The sequence below is a fragment of the Pithys albifrons genome, chromosome 22, assembly GCF_047495875.1.
Source record: "Pithys albifrons albifrons isolate INPA30051 chromosome 22, PitAlb_v1, whole genome shotgun sequence".
In the NCBI taxonomy this organism is placed as follows: Eukaryota; Metazoa; Chordata; class Aves; order Passeriformes; family Thamnophilidae; genus Pithys; species Pithys albifrons.
Window position 1 is genome coordinate 7,292,844 of NC_092479.1, and position 22,780 is coordinate 7,315,623.

At 53.7% G+C, this 22,780-nt stretch overlaps 1 protein-coding gene across 1 annotated transcript; it reads right to left on the reverse strand.

Moving 5' to 3' along the window:
• Nucleotides 1–2,169: 2,169 nt before the first annotated feature.
• On the reverse strand, nucleotides 2,170–22,281 carry KLHL17 (kelch like family member 17). The gene is made up of 12 exons (XM_071575829.1): nucleotides 22,014–22,281; nucleotides 12,545–12,798; nucleotides 12,010–12,131; nucleotides 11,345–11,566; nucleotides 10,256–10,372; nucleotides 9,627–9,840; nucleotides 9,396–9,540; nucleotides 8,829–8,996; nucleotides 8,432–8,520; nucleotides 7,451–7,524; nucleotides 6,442–6,623; nucleotides 2,170–5,813 (listed from the first exon to the last, which is right to left on the reverse strand). Exons 2-12 carry the CDS (start codon nucleotides 12,753–12,755, stop codon nucleotides 5,585–5,587), a joined length of 1,773 nt encoding a protein of 590 aa, XP_071431930.1. The 5' UTR covers nucleotides 12,756–12,798; nucleotides 22,014–22,281; the 3' UTR covers nucleotides 2,170–5,584.
• Between the last annotated feature and the right edge of the window lie 499 nt (nucleotides 22,282–22,780).

The window sequence follows — 22,780 nt, forward strand, 5'->3', positions numbered from 1 at the left end:
CTGTTAAAAAGTAAACACAAAACTTTGATGCTCTGGATCAGAAAATCCAGAGAATTCATGTCAAAGACTTTTAAAAACCTGAACACAAAGGTCTTGGGTGGCTGTTGCAGGACCATGGAATTTGCAAAGAAATTGCTCAAGTTAACAGGGATATCAGTATTTCCATGGGTAAAACAACCAGCCCAGTAATTATGGGTTTGCCAGTTGATGCTGATTCCTGGCAAAATGATGTAACAGTTGTTAGGGAATTGGATTAACTTTAAGGATTACAGGAGAAGAATATAATTCATACAAATCAACACGGGGTTATGGAAATTAGATCTTGTCAAACTAATCTGTTTGATGGCACATTTGAAAAATATAAACAATAGTGACCTAAGAAATGACTGTAAAGCACGTGATGTGACATATCTACACACTATTTTAGGAAGACTCTGAAACACTACAAAGACTGTAAATCCATAAATCTATTACAGCCTGGTCAGCCAGGGAGAGTCAACAGTGACTGTGTGCAGTGACAGTGAGGCCTCTGGGAAGAGGGCAGGGAGCAGGTTTTGCCTCCTCCCTCCTTCCAGTGACAGTCCAGCAGCTCCATCTTGCTCTGGCAGCAGAGAGGCTGCAGGGATGTGGTGATGTTGGAAGCACCTGCATGGGGAACACACCTGTGACAACCAGCTGGTGAAGAGAACAAGGAGAGATGCAGAGAAAGTGAAAATGGATGAGCTGAAGGTGAAAACAAGGTGTGTATTTTAACAGGAGAGGTTATTTCTTAACAGAACAACTCCCAGAGTTTCTTCAACAGGGGATTTTTAAAACCAGGAGAGGATGTTTTCCTAGATAATGTTTGAATCAAACTGGGATTGGCAGTGTGAGGTCTTATGGACATATTGGGTGTGTTAGACTCTCTCTGTTTGCATCTTACCTTGCAGTAACAAAATCAACATATTCCCCAAAGAGGTGATTGCACAGAGAGAGCAGCTGATAACGGATGTGCCATAAAATTTCTCCAAGGCTTCCCCATCTCTGACCTTTACAAACAGCTTCTTTTCCCCCCTCCCCTTTCTGTCATATAATACATTAACCCTTCATGGCCAAGCACAGAAATGGGACACCCCTCCAGAGAGCCCCGATCAGAAATGCCCTGATTTTTATGGCAGGGTGATTCTGTGAACTCTGTTCTCTCTGCACAGCTGGGAAACAACTGACAGCACAGCACCTCCTGGCAGAGATCAGAAATTACAGCAAACAGCAACAACTGTGTTTTATTCAGGAAAAGTGTGATATCTCCTAAGATCCGTGGCTAACACGGTCAGAGTGTGACCAGAAACGTGCCATTTCTCCAGCATGTTTGTTCTAAATAAAACCTTGCAGCTCAGAATAGTGACAGAACTATTGTAGGTCCTGCAAATGTACATCCCTTTGCTCACCAGTGACATCCTCACAGATGGCAGGGCCAGGTGTGACCAGTGGCTAAGGACAGTCCCCTCTTTGCCTGCTGGGCACACAAGCTTGAGGGCACACTGGCTCTGCTTCCAGGAGAGCCTGAACTGGAGGGAAGCAGCCTCCAGACTTCAGAAAGACTTTTGGAACATGGTAGTTATTTATAGAAGCCCAAAACAGAAGCAAAGAGCCTAGAGAGCAGGAGGAAAGAGGACACGGCAGGGCTGCAGCCGAGCCAGGCATTCCGACCGCGCGGCATCACGGCTGAACCACGGCACACACATGGGAAAGTTCCCTCCTGGGCCCCATGGGATGCTGCCAGGCAGTTCTCATTGCTCTTTTCACCCCCTGCACTCCCCCTACCATGAAATGGGCTCAGCATTCCCCCTGGGAAGCAGGGATTGGCAGCAGTTGGGAAGCAGAGAGGGGCTGGCCAGCCCCTGGGCAACACCTGCCCCCTGGGTGAGCTGCAGGAGGATGTTCCTCATCTGGTTTTCATTTCCACTGCAGGGAAAGCTGTCAACAGCACTGGGAGTCCTAGGGAGACCAAACTGGAATTTAGGGGGCAGGGAGAGATGTAAATCACCCTGCCTCTGGAGCCTCTATGCCTTCACTTGGGCTTTTCCCAGTGGATACTTCCCCTCCTCTGCCCAGGGCAATGCATAGAGCAGCTCCTGCCTCCCCAGGAGTGAGCCAGAGAAGTGGGAAGGAAGGATGCAAGAGGCAGGGTCCAGTATTCAAGAAAACGGCTTTATTGTACATGTTGGCTTCTATTGCTTATATCCCCTCCCCAGTCCCATGTAGTGCAAAAAATTCAGAGAAACAGAGTTCCACATAAGTAAGTCAGATAACTTACAGAGAAATCAAAGTGACGACGGTTTGACATGGATTGGACCAGGTCTGCCCAGCAGTAAAGCCAAGGGAACCTCTGCCCACATGTCAGGGCAGCGGCTCTTGCCTGGCCTTGCTGTCTCACTGCAGACCAACACTGGGGGCCCTGGGCAAAACACATCAACACACACAGCCTGGAGCCCCCTCCTCAGGGATGCCCCTCTGCTGGGAAAAGCTCACATGGGAAATCACACAAATAAACGTTTTGGGTGAGACACCACAAACTAAAACTGGCTGAGAAGCCACACACAGAGTTGACGGTTCTCCTCCCCTCTGACAGGGTACTACACAGACAGACAGACACAGACACACATCCCCTCTGAGGTCTCCTCCTCCTCCTCCTCAGCAAGGGACGTGCAGCACCAGAAGCGATTCCACCCTGGCATGTCCCAGGGCAGATGCTGACACCTCGTGTCCACACAGTGTGGGTCGGGGTGCTCCAGAGCCCCTGCAAGCTGCTGGGGAATTATTTTGCCCTTTCATCCCTTCTCTCTCTTGCACAGGAAAGCAGTGAGCACCTGCATAGTTAGTACATCAGACACACCAAAGGCTTCCTCCTCCCCAGGTTTTTGCTGAACAGGCTCAGTGGGATATAGCTCAGGACACAACCAGGGGGGACAGGAGTCACATTGCCCCTTTCCCTGACCCTCAGGAGGCAGCACAGCATCACACCCCATTTTCAGTGCATGGAGGCCAAGGGCACATGGCACAAAAATTCTCCTCAGCTGCTCCATTTCTCGCTTCCCCTCTGGCTTTGCTCCCAAGGCACCAGCCCCCTTCACGCTACAGCAGCCACAGCTGGGCCAGATGCTGAGCAACTGCTGTAACAACTCATTCCTTGTTTGAAATCAGCCCTTTTTCCCCTCCCTGCCCCTTTTTGTCATGCCATGCTCCCTCCAGCAGCCTCTGCTCTCCTTTTGCCATTCCTGACTCCTGCTGAGTTCTCAGCAGGATCTTGGCACGTCAGGCCAAGCCCAGAATGAGCACCTTCCACCTCTGACACAACTGTGGGGCTTTTGGGCTGATCCTCCTTCAAAGAAGACCTTGGAGCCAGGGGCAGTTGATACAAGCCCAGCAGAAGAGTAAAATCCTGATGTTGATTCTAGGAATGGGATGGAAAGTGTTGAGACCTCCCTCAGGTGTAGGCACATGCACTAAACAGAACAGACTTCACTAATTTTATCATTTTTTTGAACAAAGCAGAGTCATCTGACCTTCTAGGGCAGCCCATGCTGACCAAGAGACAACCTGCACAGAGCCTGGACACTCACAGGGTCCTCTGCAGTACAGAGGAACAGGAGAGCTGCTGAGCTGTGACAATCTGGACAAGTGAGAGAGGGACAAAAAGAAGATTTAGAGTCTGTTATAAAGGCCAAAAAGGCCTCCTCAGCCTGAAGCTCAGACTGTCCTTGGGGAGAGGCTGGGGAGGGAAGCAACTCAGATTTTCATAAGCTGCTGGTAATTTCAGGTGTCCAACATGAGGCACTGTGAGTGGGCTTGTAAAGCATGTCAGTGGGCTTGTAAGATATGCAGGCACCTTTCCAGGAGAAATCAGACCCTCAAAACAATTGTCCTAAGTTGGGGAGTCCCTGTCTCATCTCAAACTCTCCTTTTACCCCCCCCCCCCAAAAAGAAGAAATTTCTCACCACTTGAAAATTCAGGCCAACAAACCCCACCACATGTGAAATCTGAACTCTGTGAATGAGAAATGAGGAGCAGAGGGAAAAAAGGGATAAAAGAATTAGTTCCAAACAGTTAGACTGTATTTCCAATGCTACATTTGAACAATATTGAGGTACCAGTGGTTGAGTCATTCCTCTGTAATGTGGAGAACACCTGATCTATGTCTGAGCTCGTGCCTCATACACACAGCACACACACTGAAAACATCACCCCAGAGGCTCCATGGCATAGGCAGGTCTGGGATAGGCCTGTGACTTACAGTACTAATTTATTCAACCTTTAGTTAATTAAAGTCATTGCTTAATTGCCAGGGAGTTGCTAATTGCAAATGGTCCCTTCCGTGCTGCTTTCGCTGCACATTCGGTATCTCACACATGCACACACCCCACACACCCATAGAGAACATCTTCCAGGACACAGGCATTGTCTCCTCAACAAATGAGAAAAATAATTGCATCCCTTCTGCTGCCTTAGAGGCAGATGGGATGGGGAATACCAGGGTAGCGTAAAAAACCAAAGGGATATGAAGTCATTCAAAATTAAAATATCAGCATTCAAATAAAAAAGGCAAAAAATTAATACTCAAAAAAGGTAATGCCAGGCAATCCTCCTCATTTAGAAGGCTGGACTGTTCTTTTTAAAGAACTGATACCTTTCCATAAACCCAGAATCTGCTTTGCAGAGAGGGGAACAGCAAACAGGCCGATCCGTTCCCAGTCTGAACCAGGACCATGTGCAGAGAGAGGGCAGCCACACAGTCCCTCGAGCCTGGGGCAGCAATGGCATGGATGCCAACACGGTCACTCAACCCATCTGCCTGGCTGGGGACTCCCAGAGCAATGGTCAGCTGGGATCTCAGGGGATGAGGTGGGGCCAGCTGAGCATGAAACACTGGAGGGTTCAGGATGCTACGTCCAGTTTTGTCTCCGAACCTCACCTCCTCCAGGCACTGTCCCTTTTAGCTGAGCTTCTTCCATTTTGTGTATTTTAAGGCATCAATTAGACACCATTGAGAACCATACAGTGGCCTCAGAGTCTTTAACAGTGCACGATAGGCTTGGTAAAGAGTTTGGCTACAGTGACATTCAGAGGAGCGGTGGTTGCACATTCGCTGTGTCCTTGGCAGGAACGCTGCCCACCTCGGCCACCTCCCAGGGCTCCTGGAAACCTCCAAGGCTGGCTGTGCTCGCGTGTGGCACCGGCTGGATCCCGTGAATCCAAAGAAGCAGCAATGGTTTACAGTTTCCCGTCCCCAAAGGAGATATGAGCCCTTTGGGTGAGCGGTGGGATGAGTCTGAACGGAGTGGAGAGCACCCCTCTCCTCGCCCTGCGGCGGAGGGTGCTCGTCCAGGAAGCACATTTCTAACTGCTGTGGTCGTGCTGATCCGATGTGTGCACCAAGAGTGGGGACAGCCCCGGGGCCCACAGGCGTGCTGGGGCTGCAGGCAGCAACCAGGACCTTCGCTGTCCTCCTACAGCGACCGGCTGCCCCTCGGGGCCGGCCAGGCTGGCCTAGAGCCCTGCCAGGCACCCCTGTCCCCTTGAGGTAAGGTACGTCCTGATTCTTTGTCAAAGGCTCGTCGAAGACACCGAGAGGGTGGGCGAGGAGGGCGGAGGGAAGTTGAGGAGTTCCAGCACAGCCACCCCCACGCTGCTCCGGCGGGTGAACATGCAGGACGCCGCCACCCACTTGTTGGTGCGGGGGTTGTACTTCTCGATGGAGTTGAGGCTGGAGCTGCCATCGTTGCCACCCACGGCGTACAGCCACCCATCCATGGCCACCAGGTCGTGGGTGCTTCTGAAAGGACCATGCAGAGACCACAGTGGGGGTGAGGCTGGAATAGGGTGTATGTATATGGGGTGTAGAGGAGCTCGGCACCTCAGATTAGCTGACTAGAGCTCTGCCACCCCACAAAAGGAGTGCCCAGCCCCACAATCGCTCAGAGAAAATGAACTATTGGAGTTCAAACAGTCAGAGTGCGGCACAGAGGCTCAGATCTTCCCCTTCACTCTGATACTCTCATCCCTCAGATCTTCCTCATCACTCTGATGCTCTCATCCCACTGGAGAAGTGCCACCTCTAAATGACAAACCCTAGGAGCCCAAAATCCTTGGGCTTCCAAGCCCTAAATCCTCCTACAGCACAGCAACATCTGCATGGCCTCAGCCAGTGGAACCTTTACAGCCACACAGACTGCTGAGAATAAATCCCTCTGCAGAACATCCCTGCTCTGCCCCCCTGGGACACACTCCAGCCCCTCTCAGCCCAGCAGGAGCATGGCTGCCCATGTGCAGCCAGTCACAACATCAGCCAAACCCTGGGAGGCATGGGCTGTGTTTTATGGTTTGCAGTGCCAAGGGATGCATGGCGGGACGGGTCCCCCAGTCCTGCTGCAGCAGCTCCAGAGTGGGGCACAGCTCCTTACCTACGGATGTTCATGGGGGCCACGCTTTCCCACGTGTTGGTTTTGGGGTTGTAGCGCTCCACAGAGTTAAGGCAGCTGGTCCCATCATTGCCCCCAGCCACGTAGAGCATCCCCTCCAGCACGGCCACCCCGGCGCTGCTCCGGCGGCTCAGCATGTTGGCGATGGGTGTCCAGGTGTTGATCTGGGAACAGGCAGTGTTTGTTCATCAGCCAGGTGTACAAGGCATTTTTCCACATATCCCTGCCAAACCAGTCCTGTGGTATTATTAGTCCTGCTCTAACCACACAGCTCCTGGCATAACGGTCCTCCTCCAAAAGGACTTTTGGGCAGAACCCACTGCTTTCCCTTCCACTCTCCCGCAGTAAGAGCAGCAGAGAAATCTCTGCTGACTGGCTCAGGAAAGGACAGTGGCAGCTGGCAGGAGTCCTGCCATCCCAGGGGCACAGAGATCCTTATGCCAGGCCACCAGTCATGTCACAGCTGAATCCCAGCCTGGCCATGGGGCTTAAGCTGTATCTATTTCAAATCTGTACAACTGTACAGCTCATGAAAAAACTCCAGGACCTTCTCTTTGATCTTTTTGCAGCAATTTACCTTGTTCAAACAGAGCTGTAAAGTCCCCAGGCACAACATATATCCCCAGCCTGCCACACTCCCTGTTAACCACACTGGATGTGCACAGTGCAGGACCTCAGCTGGAAGCTGGGAACAGCTCAGGGCATGTACCAGAACTGTTCTTCCTACAGAACTCGAGCTGGCCTACAGGCAGCAGGATGGAGAATGTTCTGGTGGCTGAAATCTCACAGTGATACCTCAGAGCCTCCACGGAACAGCTTTGGCTCATTTTGCTCAGGATTGCACCCTGGATGCTCTGTGTCTATGGAAGAGCTGGGGAAGGGGGCTGATACCCACTCCATGACACAGTCATGCACAGTGGCTTAAGTGCTTTCAGGCACCCCAGAAAGAGGGGAGAAGGAAAAGGGTTGTCAAAATCTCACTTGTATTTACCTGGGGCTCATATTTCTCTACCGTGGCTAAGTGGGATGAGCTGTCATATCCCCCAACAGCATAGAGGTTGCCTTCTGCAAAGACAGTCACACAGACACTGGAAATTAGCAAAAGACATGGTCCCTGTCCCAGCACAGGTCCCACAGCATTACAGGTACCACCCTAGAGGTGCCCACACAGGTATGAGCTGAGCCTTCCGTGCCTCAGGCAGCCAGGCTTCTCAGCAGGGCTCCCCCAGCTCCCCTCCCCTTCCAGCATGGAGTGTTGTGAAATATTCATCAGGCAGTTTCTCTGCCACGCTCCAAGCCTCCCAGAGAGCTCCTTTGCCTGCTGCTTCTTGACCTCCTCATTACAGGAGCTGCAAGTGCTCTCTGCTGAAGCGATGGGTTATTTTTAGCTGTGGAGGCTGGAGCAGGGAATGCCAGTATAGGCTGTGGCAGGCACAGTATGAGCTGGTGATGGAGGGCAGGGGAGCTCTGAGTCAGCACCGAGGGCTGAAACCAGAGAACAGGGTAGGGGAGAGGCACAGGGACACTGGGACACCATGTGGCAGTTCTTGGGAAGGTGGGAAGCATCCCCAGGGAGATCCAGCACCTGCCTGGGTGAGAGTGGGACTTGGATCATCAGTGAAACAACTATTCTGTTATCATATTGAAGGACTAATAAGGTTGTCCCTTTCCTTCTAGGGATAGAGGATCATCCACAGCCATCCCCTTGCCACAAAGTAGGAGAGGCACAAAGCAACAAGTTGTGGGTCCCCACAGGAGTTGCCTCCAGAGTGTGATGAAACCCAGTTACTCCGGAGACGGAGGAGAAGGGCAGAGGCAGGGAGCATTTCAGGACATGGCAGAGGGATGGCTGGGCCACAGCTAGGGAATCTAGGGAAAGGGGACAGGAACTAGAATAGAATATCAAAAGGAACCACCAGAAATGCAAGAGAGTCTGCACAGAAGACCGTGAAGTCCTTGTCCCATCACCCACCTAGAGTTGCCACCCGGACGTAGCGTCTCCTGGTGCTCATGGCAGCGATGGAAGTCCAGGTGCCTGTCAGAGGGTCGTACCTCTCTGCACTGCAGCAGGCAGGGACACAGGAACATAAGGTGTGACACTGGAAAAGCCCAGGTCAAAGCTCTTTGACACAGGCCCTCAGGGGCAGCTCCCAAGGAGGCTTGGGAATAGACAGGGAGAACGGAGGGAAGAACTGACAAAGGCTGCATTCTGTTGTGACAGAGGGCTACAAAGTGGTTTTTCCCCACTAGAGTGGAACACATGTACTGTGGGGCCAGTCCACAGGTCAGGAGCAGGGCTCCCAGGCTCCCAGCACCAAGGACATTGCATGCACGAGCAGTGGAGGAGCCTGTAGCAAGGAATCCCCTACCTGTTCAGGCACGAGGCCCCATCGTACCCCCCAGCAGCATAGAGAAGTCCATGAAGTGCTGCTACACCAAGGCAGCTCCTCCTGGTGCCCATGGACACCTCAGGTTGCCAGGAATTGGTGACAGGATCATAGGACTCCACTGTGGCTAAGTCAGAGGTCCCATCATAGCTGTAGGGAGAGAAAGGGAGAACAACAAGCTGCTCAGAAAAGCTGTGGCTGCCCCATCCCTGGAAATGTCCAAGGCCTGGTTGGATGGAGCTTGGAGCAACCTGGTCTAGGGGGTGGCATGATCTTTAAGGTTCCTTCCAACCCAAACCATTCTGTGATTCTGAGAGAAATGGGGGGAACTGTGGCAGTCCAGGACACAGCCACCACCAAAACAAGAGCTGGTGAACTCACTGCTCTGAACTGCAGAGCAGGGAAGGAAGTTTCAGTTGCCAGCCAAGAGATCCCGGATGGTGCATCCAGAGGTCGACTCCAAGAGGCTCTGCTGGCCATTCCTGCTCCCAGGGCTGCTCTCACCACAGGTTCTGCTCATACCCTTGCTATCTCCCGTGCCCTCCTTACCCTCCCACAGCGTAGAGCTTGTTCCCAATGGCCGCGACGCCCACTCTGGCCCTGCGTGTTGACATGGAGGCCACCATGTGCCACCTGTCCGTCCGTGTGTCATAGGCTTCGCAGTCCCCGTGGATGGCAAACAGGCTCCCTCCACCTGTGGGAGGGCAAACAGAGCAAACACAGTCCATGGGGCCCTGGGATGGGGTTGGGGTGTGGGTGACAGGGGTGGCAGTGCCTTACCCACAGCGAAGAGCACCGTGCTGGCCCCCTCGCAGCGCCGCGGCCTCGTCCGGCTGTTGCTCAGGACCCCCCTCTGCTCTGGCATGAGGTGGTACTTGAGGGCTTCGATCAGCAGGTCCTTGCACTCTGAGTGGTGCCGCACCAGCAGCTCCGTGTCCACGTTGCTCATGAGGAAGTCTCGGCTCAGCAGGGGCAGCCGGACACACTTCATGAGCTGAGGGGAGAGGAGGCTTTTGGGACACAGGCAGCTGGTGATGGGGCAAGGGGGAACAGAGTTAAACTGAAAGAGGAGAGACTTAGTTTGGGTATTGGGAAGAAATTCTTAGAGGATGCTTAGGCCCTGGCACAGGTTTCCCAGAGAAGCTGTGGCTGCCCCATCCCTAGAAGTGTTCAAGGCCAGGTTGGATGGGGATTGGAGCAACTTGGGCTAGTGGAAGGTCTCCCTGCCCATGGCAGGGGGTAGAAAGAGATGATCTTTAAGATCCTTTCAAACCTAGACTGGAAGTGGCATGACAAGGACCTGCTGTCCCTGCCCTCTGGCCCCCTGCAGCTTCCTCCAGCCTGTCCCTACCCAGCTCAGGCACTCAGAGCTGTTGTGTAGATCCAGGTCACCTTCCCAGCAGACTCACCCTGGGGACGTGCTGTCTCCTGCTGTCCACATCATGTTTGACCCAGCTGAGCACAGCCCGGTACACCTCCTCCTCTGATGGCACATTGAGGCTGTCACTAGAAATGAGGTCCAGCACCTGCAGAGCCGGGAGGGAAGGACAGTGTTGGTTGGTATGGACTGGGAGGAGAGAAGACATTCACACCTCCAAGTAACTGGCCCAGGGGAGCAGCACTGCCAGAGGCAGAGCCCTGCCTCCTGTAGATGTTGATTGCTGAGGGGTGTACAGCCCTGGGTCCCCCAAAGCAGCAGGTGCAGCTGGTGTGGAGACAGCTCTGCCCTCAGTCATCCTCCCTGGCTCATCCCCCCCTTCTGTGGCTGAAGCTGCTGCAGTTCCTGACACTTCCAATCAACATCAGTGAGATCAGGCAGATGACTCTGCTTGCACAGGCCCCTTCAATATTTCATGGGACAGACTCAGGTGCCCTGGCTGTTCCCAGAGCACTCGCTTCACTTGCCAAGGACACAGAGCCAGAGCAGGTGGAGATACACCTTCCCTGCCCTGCCACACACCTCACTGCCCCAAGAAGGGGTGGAAGGAGGTGTCTGGATCCTGCTGAGGGACCACACAGGGTCAGGTGATGCAGAACAAGGACTGGTGATGCTTCCTGGCCAGGGCACAGCAGAGGAGCCAGGGGCCATCCTGGCACCACATGATAAACAGCAGGAAACATTAGCTGAGCTCTGAATTAAACATCACAGCTACGTGACCAGGACAGGGAGGACTTACTTATTCCTTGGACTGTGCTCCCAGAGAGAGGGCAGTGTGCTCAGAGCTCACATGGCAAGCACCAGTGACCAAAATTATCCTCCATCCTACCCTCCCATCCTTAATTCCCATGGGATTAAGTTTGCTGACAGCAATCTTCCCACATATTGTCTCTCCATTGAACAGAGAACCAAAGCACAGAATGTGAGCATGTTACCCTGCCAAACCCTGTCCTCTTAGTGCAGACTCCTTGGGCTTTTGGCACACAGACTGTGCCTTCCAGGACAGAGCACAAAAAGCTTTGCTGCACCCAAACCTTCATACTCCCATCAAGAGCCTCACCTGTTTAAGAGGCAGCAGCATGAACTCCTCTGTCTTGGACACCTCCACGAAGTGTTGGAGGACGTACTTGTGAGCAGATTTGAGGAGGTCACTGCAGGAGTGGGTGTCAGCAAAGCCCCGGATCCCCAGGCAGTTGGATGGGTCGAGCTGGCTGAGCAGGAACTTGCAGCAAGCATCCCGCACACCATTGAGCTGAAGCAGGCTGGCAGCAGGAAGAAGTGTCTGGCAGTGGAAAAGAAGGGGGGGAAAAGAGAGTTTCCAGGGCCAGGAAACCATTTTCACCCTTGTCTCACTGCAAGTCATGAGCAGAACAGGATTACTGAGCACCTTCAGGCACACAAGTGCGGGGAAGGACAGCGCATTCCTTGTTTTCAACAGGACTAAGGAAAAGAAGAGCTGAGAAGGACACCTGTAATACCCCACAGGGCCAGGAGAATGGCAGGTGCTCAGGAATAGACCTGGGCATTGCATGGTGCTTGAAGGAGCCATTCCCAGCACCTCTGGGGATGAGGAAGCAGGTGAACTCCCTGACCACTGCTAGATCCAGCTGCCACCACAGAAAAGCAGCTGGCAGTGCTGAGCAGAAGGAGAGAAGAGTCCTCAGGAGGCAAGTCTCATACAGAACAGCTTTGTGGAGCAGAGAGATTTTGGGGGAAAGCTCCTACCTGCACATTCCCCTCTCCCACCACGATCTCAGCTGTGTAGGCGTATTGCACGAGCTGCTCCAGGGCCTGGGGGTCAATGTCATGCAGTGTCACGTGGGTCTGGCGGCTCTCACTCATCTCATCTGGGGCAACACAGACACAAAAATGAACAAAATTCCCACAGCAGGACTGTTTCCCTGCAGGAGGATCTAACCATGCGTGGAACAAGCCTCATCCACCTCCACACCACAGCCGGGGAAGGTTTTCCGTCCCTCTTTTAGCAAGGAGGAGCAGTGGTGTGTTCCAAGGAATGGGGTCCAGGTCTGCATGAGTGGCATCAACATACATGTGGCAGGAGTTATGGGCACAGGGATTCAGGGCATGGAGTCAAAAGAGGAATATTACTGCAATTCCTCACAGAAATGATACACAAGCACCACAACTCCATAGGGTTGTGAGAACAGGGAGCAGGGCAGAAAGTGAAGGGCTTTGAAGGAAGGAGAGGGTTTGGAGGGCAGGGAGAGCCTGTCCACGGGGAAGAGAGGACTCTACTTGCTTGTGAACATGGCGTGGAAGTACGGGCTGCACGACGCCAGCACCACCTTGTGGGCCTTGATCTCCTTGGTGCCCACATGGAGCACGATGTCGCAGAGCAGCCCCCGCTGCCTCATGCGGTTCATGCACACGAAGGCATCGTGATAGTGGCGCTTGGAGTTGTGGGAGATGCTGTGCCCATCGCGGTTGAGGAGCTGCACACCCCCTTCCATGGCTGCAGTGGGGAGCTGGGGGGGTTTACCCTTCTCACCGGCCCTGGCATGGAGGAAAAACCAAAGTGTTAGCCAGGCAGAACAGGTTGAGCCCCAGGCAATCCCCATGGACCCCATCACTGCTCAAAGAGCCTGTGCAAGAGCAGCTCTAAGCAGTCCCTGCCAGGGAAATGCCATCCTGCTCATTTGGGTTCAAACTGAAAGAGGGGAAATTCAGGTTGGAGCTCCAGGGATCCTGTCATAGTTGCCTGTGTTAGAATTCCAGCAAGGAAGGAAAGAAAACAGAAGGTTTCGGGGTGAGTTAATTGTGGTTTTCTAGTACTTGAAGGGGCCTACAAGAAAGATGGAGAGAGACTATTTCCAAGAGCATGGTGTGACAGGACAAGGGAGAAGGGCTTCAAACTGATAGAGAGTAAGATTAAATAAGAAATTAGGAAAAAATTCTTCCCTGTGAGGGTGGGAATTTCCTGGCAAGATTTCCCAGAGAAGCTGTGGTTGCCCCATCCCTGGAAGTGTCCAAGGCCAGGTTGGAGCAACCTGGTCTAGTGGAAGGTGCCCCTGCCCATGGCAGGGGGGTGGAACTGGTTGATCTTTAAGGTCCCTTCCAGCCCAGGCCATTCTATGATTCTATAAAAACAAAAATTGCCTAATCAAGGAATAAGGGTATTTATTTGTGCTGAGATGTTTCTCCCCCACACTGTTTTCATCCAGGCTGCTCACGCTGTTTTGGAAGGCGTTCGACTCTCCCTGTGCCAGCAGAACCCAAAAGGTGGGGGAGTGAGGAGGGAATGACTGAGCAGCAGGAGGAAGGAGGGGGCGGGAGCAGGAGGAAAAGGCAGCCTGAATGCAGAATGAGGCCGCGTGTGCTGCACGCGTGCGCCTGCCCCCGCATCCCTGCGGCTGGAGAATCCCCTCCGCCTCCCCTCACACCTACACTGAGCCGAGCCCCAAAATAGAAACCCACCCCTCTGTGCCTGCTCAGCCACCAAGGCAGCCAGCTAGTCCTTTTGAAGTAGCAGTTGTATCACGTACTAGAGTCTGGGGGAGGAAAAAAGATGAATAAACATGTTTTCTGAGCGCAGGGGAGCCTGCGATGCCCTCTTCTATTTGCATCATCCTGGGTGATAGGAGATTCCTCATTTGGCTGTCGGCAGGGAAGACTCAGGGGCACACAACAAAGGCAATGCCTGTTGATGTTTCCCAGCAGTGAGAGCAGGATGCCATGGAGCCCTTGGCAGCAAAGAAGGACCCATGAGATAACTGGCCTTCTCCAATGGGAAGGGCAAGCTGCAGCATCCCCAAGACACCCTCTCTCTCCTATTTCCCATGCATGGACACTGCTGGGTGAGAGATGCCCTCACAAAGGAGGTTTTTAATCATTAACATCTCTGCCTGAGCTCCCGAGGTCCTTTCTCAGAGCTGGTTTAGGGCAGAGAGCAAATGGTGCTTTCCCACATTTATTCTCATCCCTAAGCTGCAAGCTCAAGGATTTTCCTCATCTGCTTGAGCTGGTTTCTCTGTGTAACACACTGCTCAGCATACTTGTCCCCATCAGTATTTAAGTCATGTTCCAGCTCTGAAGCACTCGCCTCATCCCTGCTGGGTGCTGGGAGTGAGGGACAGGAGTTCCCAGCTCCACAGCAGTGGGGGGACAACGCAAGAACAGGGCAGAAGAGCTGGGAAAAGACAGGATTGCTTCTCCTTGTGCTCTGGGAGACCTGTGAGGAAAGGTTTGCCACCCTGAGGGAGCACAAAACTGGGCTCAATGGTCAGGGGAGGGACAGAAAGGACACAGTAGGGTGAAGGTGGTTGCGGCCGAAGCACTGGCATGGCAGGAGTCAAATACATTTCCAAAGAGTCGGAAGTGCTGGGCTCCTTTCCCAGCCCTGCCACTGAGTCACTGCATGACTCTGGGCAAGTACAAATGCAGAATGACAAGGGGTGACATTATCTTCCCTTGCAATGATTCCCATAGCCAAGAAACAAGTGACTGCTCAGTCTCCTCTCCACATACACCTCCCTGCTGTCACCAGCAAGGGCTGGCATGACCCTCACTGAGGTGCCATGCTGAGCTACACCCCCTCACAGGCCCCCTGGCCTATGATGTGACTGAACAGGGAGCTGGGCCAGAAGGAGATGCCACCCCTGCACCCCTGGGCTACATGAGCATCCCCACACCAGAGGACAGTCCCACAGACAGCCTGAACCAGCTCTGCTTGATGGGTTTTGGCTACAGCCACACTACAATCCCACCCTGAAGAGCCACTCACCCACCCACCAGACCTCTTGGGACAGGATCACCCTCCTGAAATCCTAGCACAGGGCTGGTCAAAGGTTTGAAGTGGGTACAACCCCTTCAGTCCCCACTGTTCCCTCTGCTCCACAACAACTTGTTCCCATCAGAGCTCTTTTGCTTTAAAGGATCAGAATATAACCAGTGGGAAAAAAGGAAAGGAACACTCCACTGCTGCTCCTGCTGCTCCCCGTGCTGAACTCTCCACCTCGCTGGCAGCACTAAATATTCCTTATTTCCTTGTTAAAGCTCCATTCCCAGGAAATGAAGGCCTACGAGCACTGCTAAGATGTAATTAATGGGGAACAGTGCCTGGACCACAGGAGACAGTGAAGCAGTGTCCAGAGCTGCAGCAGGGGAAGGAAACACAAGCCCACATTTGTGGAGCACACAGCAGCAGGAATGCACGTGTCACGCCTCGGCCGGAGCGGATGCGGGGCCTGACTTGTAATAACTCTTGGGTTATGGCAAAAAAAAAGGGAAAAAAAAAGAAGGCGTTTGTTTGGCTTCTATGCAACAGAGCGTGGCCATGCATAACAGCTCTGTTAATTAATGCAAATGATCCCTGCCCAAAGGGAGGTCTGTTCTCTCTGCACAAAACCCCCCATATTTTGCTGGGAGTGAAAAGAAGTGTGCTGAGCAATAAACAGGGAACAGAGTATCCTCCAGGGAGAAGTTCTGAGCCTGCCCTTTCCCCAGGAAGGCCCTGGAGAATGGCTTTTTGTTGACAGCCTGGATGGGGATTTTGTGTCTGGCAGGCGAGCTGGGAGACCGCAAGGACACATCCTGTGCAGCTGCTCAGATGTTGGGGATGAGGCTACACTGGGGATGAGGGGACACCCCCTTCTCCAAGGCATGACATGCCCTAAGGCCTGACATGCAATCCTGCTTAAATCCATCACCTCCATGTGTGCCCTATCCCTGTGCTGACATCCCAGTACCTCTTCTCTGGTAAATCAAAGCCCTGTTTTGTGTGCACATCACTGCATCTTGCACAGAAGTGCTGCCATGAGACCTTTGGCTAAGACATGAACCCCTCACTGGCACTCACCTTGACCCCAGTGTGTTACAGCACTAACAGGGCAGCACACATCAGGTCTTTCAGGTGGCACCATGCTGCCAATTTCCCTTTCAGGGGAGTGGTCCCTCCATTCCTTGGCACTGGGGGTCCATTTCCCAGGCACAGAGTCCCTGTTTTTGCCTGCAGACGTCCTCTGGCTCTGTCCCAGGTTAGCAGGGACTGCCAGCAGTGCTGTTCTGTTGTGCCTGGATCTCCGTATCTTCCAGATCTCCAGACTGAGCTTCACATCTCTGTTCCCAGTGCTGGAGCCAAAGCAGTTCCCCCCCAACAGCACAGAACTCACCCAGGGATGGAGCAACAGCATGGATCCCTGGGGAAGGAGGGGATCACAGTGTACTCACAGAGAGGAATCACTTCTTCCAAGTGCATCTTCCTCTCTGCTGCACCAGGAATGAGAATTCTCCTTTTTAACCCTCCTGAGAGGATTCACAGGCCATTTTCCAGTGAGTAGCTTCCAGCATTCCCCAAGGATGTGAAACGTGTAACACCATCAAAGGCAGGACCAGACGGGGGTAGCCCAATGGGGCACCAGCAAACCCCTGCCCAGCTGTGGGGGTGGGCACAACTTCCCTCCTGGGAGCAGAGCTGGCAAGACAATGTGCTCCCGTGTTCCTGCAGACTCTTCCTTCCCTTCCACAGCCAAGGGACACAAACAGCTGAGCTGGCAGTAACAACAGAGGCTGTTGTGCTGTAAGACCATTAACAGAGCTCGTGCCAGCATCCAGAGATGCAGCTGAGTCCACTGCACATCTCACCTTCCTTTTATTGCTTTGTGGAGACCCCAAATTTGGCTGAGCCACCCTTTTTGTGGAACCCTTCTATGGCTCTGAAGCCCACTAAACAGAAGCCTTAAAATATCAGACAATTATAGCATTTTTGCATCAATAATCAGATGCCAGGTTTGTTTTCACAGGCTTCAGCAGATATACACTGGATTTGAACCTCAAACTTGGATACCCCAAATTCTTCCTCTTTCAGAGGTCCTGGCACTGCCTATTACAAAATCTATTGTGTTCCTACCTTTTCTGCTCCCTTCCCCACAATAAACACAAACAAAGAGGATTGGGAATCATCTAGTTGTACAGGCCCAGGACTCAGATGCAAAGCAGGCACTAAATCCAGGAAATTGTCCCCACCAGGAGACATCACATTAGTGTCTCTGATACAGACAGAAAAATCTGCTCACTGCAATGCTTTGGGGTTCAGTCCCTTCTCAGCCCCTGTACCACTCTGCCTGCATCCAGGGAATCCAGGCAGACACTGACAGTGTGCAGCAGCTCACATTCAGTCTATTTAACACAAGGTTCATTGCATGTTCAGTCGAGAAGAGTCAGCAATTGGGAGGAAGCAGAGGGAGGAAGCTGGTTCAGGAGCAGGGAACGAGATGCTCTGAACTGCAAGTCCTCATGGCTCCTGTAAGGGCTGAACCTGTACAGGGGTCAGGACTGAAAACATCGATGGGAAGAGTGACATAATGTGGAAAAGGGAGCTGTCATTGCTGGCACCAGCTCTGCCTTCAGGAGGGACACTGGAGCTGGGAAGCTGGCAGGTTCAGCCCAGACTGAGAGCTCAGACACCTTGAACCCCTCTGCCAGCTCCCGATGGGCACACTGAGAACACAAATGGGGGGTGAGGAGCAAGGAGAGGTCAGGAACACACAACCAGCCCCTAACACATCTCCCCACATCCTCTCCTCTCTGCTGTTCCCTCTGCCAGCCCTGCCATCCATTCTCCAACCCCCCTGCTGCGGATGGGAGCCGAGGCACTGGCTGCTCCTGCGGATCCATGGAATTAATCTGCTCTGAGCCAGCCTCAAGGCAGCACCGGGGCACCGCAGACAGCGCTGAGTCTGCAGGACTGAGAATCCCCAGCTCTCAGTAGGGTTTGGTTGGTTTTTTTTTTTTAATGAATTAGGCATAACTGACACGCACTGAATCCTCCTGTCTAGACATCTGCAGAGAAGTGACAAGCTGCCAGAGAGGATGTGGAGCCTCGGCAAAGGGGGTGGGGAGGACAGGGAAAAGCTGCACACAGTTGCCAGCTCTACAGCACAGAGACAGTGCTGGCTCCAGGCAAGAAGGGCATTCAGCACATTGACCTAGTCAGTGTCTTTCAACAACTCAGTGGGTTGTAATCAATCGGCCTCTGGTGCACACAGAAGGCTGGAGGTCTTTTCTAATTAAAGCCTCGCTCCCCATTACTCCTGAGGAAGTTTTGTTTGGAAGTTCAGCTCAAAGTTGCTCTCAAGTCCCCCCAGCTGATTCTCAGACGTGCTTTAACTGTGAAAGGAGGGACCATGAGACAGAGCTTCAATGCACTGGGACATTCTCATACCTGAGGTAGATGAAGGGCATTCAGCCTGCTTGGTGCCCACCTGGGTACACAACCTTCTCCCTCACTTCCCACAGGCAGCAGCTCCTCTTGCAGACATCTTCAGCTTTCTGCTTTATTTTGCTGCTCCAAGCAGGACTCCATGGCTGAGGGATTCAGAGGCATCTGTGCTAACGTTTGGGCCATTTTCAAGTAATTGGCTGTGCGGGTCAGGACTCAAATAGGTTTGGGACTGCTGAATTCCCAGGTTAGGGAGGAACAAGAAATGGAAACTGATTCATGCTTTGAGATGCTCAGCAAAATGTGCAGTTCTGCAGCTGCACTGGGGTCAGACAGCAGTTTCTACAGTTCAGCACAAAGCACACCAAGATCTCAGTGAAATGAGCCCTTTGACTCTCTCAAGGACTGGAAATGTGGGTCATGTCCTAATTCCCCCTTCCCAGTGTCCCCCAGCAGGCACTGGAGAGGAGCTACTGTCGCATCCAGAGCTATTTTATGGCACCAGCAGTGCCAAACCTCCAAACAGAGGCATAAAGCAAGTCCCCTGTCCAGGCAGCAGTGACAGTTACCGGATCAGCTGCACTGCCCATCCCTGTGGTATTCCTGCTGTCCCTCTGGCCTTCCCCATGACAGTCATCTCTGTTCCCAGCTCATTTTTCTGACAGCTAAACACAAGATGAGAGCACTCAGGTCACTGGAGGCAGCCTGTATCAGAGCACCTCCATATTCCTGGCTCCTACACTTGTCCAGGACCTCCCTCTCTGCAGCATCCTTGGCCAGGAGCTGTTCAAAGAGGGGCTGTGCCCTTTACCTGTCTGCTGTGCAAGGTGATGGTGGCTCAAGGTGGCAGTGGGGCAGTTCAGAGCAGGGCACTACTGCTCAGACAACAGGGATGAATCTGGGGAGACCCAGCAAGAGGCACCACTTGGCTTCTTAAGGGCAGGTTGACTCCATGACAAGGGGCAGCATGTTCTCATGGCTCCAGAAGTAGGGAAAGGAGGAAAAAGCACTCAGAACTGCTGGCTGCAAACATGCAAACAGATCTTTTACAGACAGATGACACACAGAATACTTCTGCTGATGGAGTCTTGGGAAGTGCTGCCCATGAGTGACTCTCCAAGCCAGGAGGTTACTAGAGGAGATCACCAGCTGCACCCTGGCTCACCCCTTCCACAGGACCCACACCACATTCCTGGGTGGTTTACAAAGACTCCTGCCAGCCTCTGCTGTAGCGTGGGCTGGCAGCATAGACATACCAGGCCAGATCCACATCTCCTGCTCTGAATAAGCTCTGAGCTTCACACTGTGGAGCAGTGGGAGCCTCTTTTCAAGACAGAAAACAAGAGAATTCCCTCATATCTTCTGGCAAGCAACAGCATAGACCACATACACAAAAACTGTGCTATGAGGAGCATGTGACATAATGGCCTTGAGCTTGCTGGTACACTGGGGGCCTGCCAAGACCCTGGGAATTTCAGCTGAAGGAGCTCGAATTCCTGCCCCTGAGGGCTCACATCCTTTAGAGATGGTTTGCAGCCAGTTCTAGCAGGCCAGGCAGAAGAGATGAAGCCTCTCAAGCCTCGTAAGCTCAGTTTGCCTAAGGGTTTGGAGGCAGGGCTCCAGCACCTGAGAAAATCCAGAAGCACTGGGACTTCAGTATTTTTTTGAGCTGCTGAGCCTGAAACGCAGCAAAGCAAGCCCAGAATCCTGAACAGTCTCCCCAGCACATCTCCAGCCTTCAGAGCACTCCTGCCTTGATTTGCACATGCCATTCCATCTACAGAGACCCAGACTGATGCTGAGGGAGCAAAGGCAGATGGCCACTGTCTTTGCTGGCAGAACAAAGAGGTTCCACTGCCACCCCCACCAAGCTGACCTCAGCTGACAGGAAATATCAGGGACCAGCCCAACTACCCAAGATGCTATGGAGCAACTCCACTTGGATCCTGGGCTATCAAGCCAAGAGAGCAGGTGCCTCTTATGCCTGCCAGCTCCTGGCGTGCTCTGAATTAGATGCTATTTGCTGTGATTCATTAATCAGTCAGTGCTCAGGAAGGAAACTCAGATCTCTACACCAAACATCCCTGAGTCTTACTCACTGCTATGCTGAATAAAGGATTTCCAGCAGATGTTCACGGGTTGGCAGAGAAACTTGGGGTGCAGAGGGAAGAGATTTCAGAGGGATGTTTGTTTAGCTGTAGGGATCATAACCAAAAGGCCATTACACAGTGAAGTGTTAGTGAGCCACAAAACAATGAACCCATAACAAACCAACACCTCCTGGTGCAAAAGGCCAGACTATCACATCAAAAACACCCAAACATCCACATGTTGCTGAATCACTCCAGAACTAACCTCCCTCCTGGTGGTCTCCAGCAATGGAGAGCCCCCCCAGACAGTGCTGTGGGACAGCAAACATTGAAGTCAAAGGAGACAGAGACCCCATCAAAGCAAGGCCACTGCTCCTGCAGCCCGAGCCTGGCACAAAAGCCTGGTCGGTGGCCAGGGCAGAGACAGATGCCCGACCACCGTGTTCCTCCCATGCCATGGGGAAGTGAAGATCCCAGGGCTGTCATTCCCTGGAGAGGGAAGCATTTGCTCAGCCAGCAGAACCAAACCAGCTGCCTGCCTGGCCTGCTGCTCTCAGGACCAGCTCCAGCAGCAGCGATGCTGTAGCTCAAGGAGAGCCCTCTTGCCCTGACAGTCACTGCAGAGGCCACAAAAAAGCTGCGTCCCACTTCCCCCCCCTCCCAAGTTTCCAGAAAACCCGAGGCAACATTTCTCCCCGTGTCCTTCAGCTCCCCTCCCACCACCACCACTGATACCCGTGTGCTTCCACCGAGGGCAAGGAAAACCACAGCCAGGCCAGACCCCTCTCTGCGGCTGCTCCCCAGGCTCTGGAGCTGCAGCTTTCCCCTTTGCCAACGGGATCTCTCCAGGACTTGGCAGAGGACGGGGAAGGAGGGCATGCTCAGCACAGGGATGCTGCTGGCCTCGGCCACGGGGATACCGCGGTGCAGAGGCTGGAGACGGCAGCGGCTGTTCCAAACCTTTGGAAATGTTTTGCAAGCGGCACCGGTTGTGCCAAACCTTTGGAAAGGGTGGGCCCCCCCCAGAGATGCGCTGCGTGGTACCCAGACAGTAAACTTGCCCTCGGAGGAGGGATGCGCGGGAGCAGCGGTGGGGAGGGATGGAGGGGGAGCTCCTCCGGGGGTCCCCCCCTGCTGCCAGTCCCCCACCTCCCCGGGAACCCCTCCGGCTGCCCCTTCTCGCGTGAGGTCTGAGTGCCCTGGCCCTGCCGGGGAGAGGGAGGGGAAGGAGAGGAAGAAAGAGAAGAAGAGAGAAAAGGAGAGGAAAAGGGAGAGGAAAAAGAAGAGGGAAGGAAAAGGAAGCGAAAGGAGAGAGAGAAGAAGGAAAAGGGGAGAGAGAGGAAAAAGGAGAGGGAGAAAGAGAGGGAGAGGGAGAGGGAAAGGAAGAGGAAGAAGGAGAGGGACAGAGAGAAGAAGCGAGAGAAGGAGAGGTGGTGGCAGGGCCGTGCCCCGGAGGTACTCACGGCTCCGGTGCAGCCACGGCCCAGCCCGGGGGATGCTGCGGGGCGATGCTACACCCGCACCGCTACCTCCGGCCCCGCGGCGGGGGAACGGGGCGGGCCGGGGGCGGGCAGGTGCGCGGCGGCGCCGGGGGTGGCCCCTCCTCGAGCCGGGGCGGCCCCGCGGCTGTGGCTTCCTCCGTCACCCGGAATAACCCCGCGGCACGGCCCGGCCTGGCCCCGCACGGCCCCGCACGTGTGCCCGGGTCTGGCACGGGCGGTCGCACCGCGCGGCACCGGCCCCGCTGCGGCCCCGCGGACCGGGGGGCGAGGGGCGGGGCCACGGCGGCACGGGGCGGGGCCAAGCGAGGAGAGGGCGTGGTTTGTCAGAGAATGGGCGTGGCGAAGGGAGCAGGCCCCGCCCCGCGGGATGGCGCGCCACGGGAGGGGGCGGGGTCAAGGCTTGGGGCGTGGCCTGACCGGGATGCCTTGGAATTGTTGGGGTTGGAAAAGAATTCCCTGGGGTCGTCGGGTCAAAGCTGTGACGGATCATCCCCACCTTGTCCCCCAGCCCAGAGCACTCAGTGCCACGTCCAGTCCTTCCCTGGACACCACCACCAAAGTTTAGAAACACCATTAACTTTATTGTTCTGAGTAAAGAGTTAAAATCTGATTTATGGAATCACTAAGGTTGGAAAACCCTCCAGGGCCATCAAGTCCAACCATTAACCCAGGAAAGTTCACCACTGAAGTGCCACATCCACATGTTTTTGGAACATCTCCAGGGGTGG